At 37.7% G+C, this 1808-nt stretch overlaps 1 protein-coding gene across 1 annotated transcript; it reads right to left on the bottom strand.

The window, feature by feature from the left end:
* Nucleotides 1-863: 863 nt before the first annotated feature.
* On the bottom strand, nt 864-1808 carry LOC105729173 (olfactory receptor 4Q2). The gene has a single exon (XM_012469842.3). It carries the CDS (start codon nt 1806-1808, stop codon nt 864-866), a length of 945 nt encoding a protein of 314 aa, XP_012325265.2.

Genomic DNA, 1808 nt, shown 5'->3' with positions numbered 1-1808 from the left:
CTGTGTGTGATAAGGTGATGAAGCTAATATATCCCATAACTTGTTATATAGTCATAAATTGAATTCACTCTAATACATCTAACTGATATCCTCTTAAATACGTAGAGAAAGAAATGCATGTATGTTGATTGCAGATAGCTACAGATGCTCCTCAACTTATGATGGGCTTATGTCTGAATACACCCATTGTAAGTTGAAAATACTGTAAGTCAAAAATGTATTTAATAAATCTAACCTACTAAACATGATAGCTTAGCCTAGCCTCCCTCAAACATGCCCAGAACACTTACACTGACCTATGTATAGTTAGGCCAAATCATCTAACACAAAGCATATTTAATAATAAAGTGATGAATGTAACTTATGGAATGCTGTGCTGAAAGTGAAAAACAAAATTGTTATATGAATACCCAAAGTATGGTTTGTGCACCATCTTAAAGACAAAAAAATTGTAAGGTGAATCATCATAAGTCAGGGACCATCTGTAGTTAGAATAAGCTAAAATTGAAGGAAAAAAACAAAGCAAGGTAGAGAAGGTAGTGAAGGCTTAGAAAAAGCGGTTTGTACTATAATGTTCATTCATATATTATATATACAGTTCTATAATGACAAACTGAATAGAAATAGTGGATGGAATAAAATTTGATGAGATGAATAGATAAGATGAAAAAAGACAATTTGATAGAAAAATTAGATTTGATTCAATAAAAAAGTAAACAGATTAGTTATAGTGTACAATTGAATTATAAAGCAGTAATAGGGCTATTTTGATTTAATAAAGCACATTTAAAAACTAGGCAACCAGTTTCTAACTCATTATTCAAAAAGTAAGTATTTTAACCTGATTTTCTACTTTCAAAAATTCACTTCAATGTCTCATGCCTCCAAGTGAGTCCAGTTCTGACCCAGAGCTTCTGCATAGCTGACTTTACCTCTTTGTTCCGAAGTGTGTAGATGAGAGGGTTTAGCATTGGGGTAATAACATTGTAGAGTACAGACACCATCTTGTCCACAGAAAATGTAGAGAAAGGACGAGCATAGATGAAAATACAGGGTCCAAAAAAGAGTGTTACCACCATGAGGTGAGAGGCACATGTGGAGAGTGCCTTTCGCCTTCCCTCCTTGGAGCGAATCTTGACTAGGATAGTGGTGTAGGAGGAAATCAGCATCACAAAGGAGCTGGTGGAGATCAACCCACTGTTAGATACCATGAGCAATTCAATGACAAAAGTGTCAGCACAGGCGAGTTTGATGACAGGGGGAACATCACAAAAAAAGTTGTCCACCTGATTTGGCCCACAAAAGGGCAGACGGATAGTGAGAATGGTCTGAACAGTGGAGTGCACAAATCCTCCCATCCAGGAGGCAGCAACCAACACACAACATAATCCCCGACTCATGACAGTGGTGTAGTGCAGGGGGCGACAGATTGCAACATAGCGATCGTAGGCCATCACTGTGAGCAGGAACATCTCAGCTGCCCCTACAAAATGCAGGAAGAAGAGTTGCGCAATGCATTGGTCATAGGAAATGAGCTTTTCATGATTGAGGAAGTCAGCCAGAAGCTTAGGGGTAGTTACTGTTGAATAACATAGGTCCAGAAATGAGAGATTGCCAAGAAGGAAATACATGGCTGATGAATTCAGGTATTTATCAGATGCCACTGTGATCATAATGAGAATATTGCCAACCCAAGTGGACACATAGAAGAAAAGAAATAGTACAAATAGTCCTGCTTCAATAGATGATGTCTGTGAGAAGCCTGACAAGAAAAATTCTCTCACCACTACTGTTTGGTTTTTATCCAT

Source organism: Aotus nancymaae, unplaced genomic scaffold (genome assembly GCF_030222135.1).
Source record: "Aotus nancymaae isolate 86718 unplaced genomic scaffold, 86718_ANA_hifiasm-v0.15.2.pri h1tg000011l, whole genome shotgun sequence".
NCBI lineage: Eukaryota > Metazoa > Chordata > Mammalia > Primates > Aotidae > Aotus > Aotus nancymaae.
This window is presented reverse-complemented; position numbering and strand designations above follow the sequence as displayed.

What these genes read in the sequence shown, in the direction of transcription:
- LOC105729173 (XM_012469842.3), bottom strand. Translation starts at nt 1,808, where the DNA reads ATGGATAAAAACCAAACAGTAGTGGTGAGAGAATTTTTCTTGTCAGGC.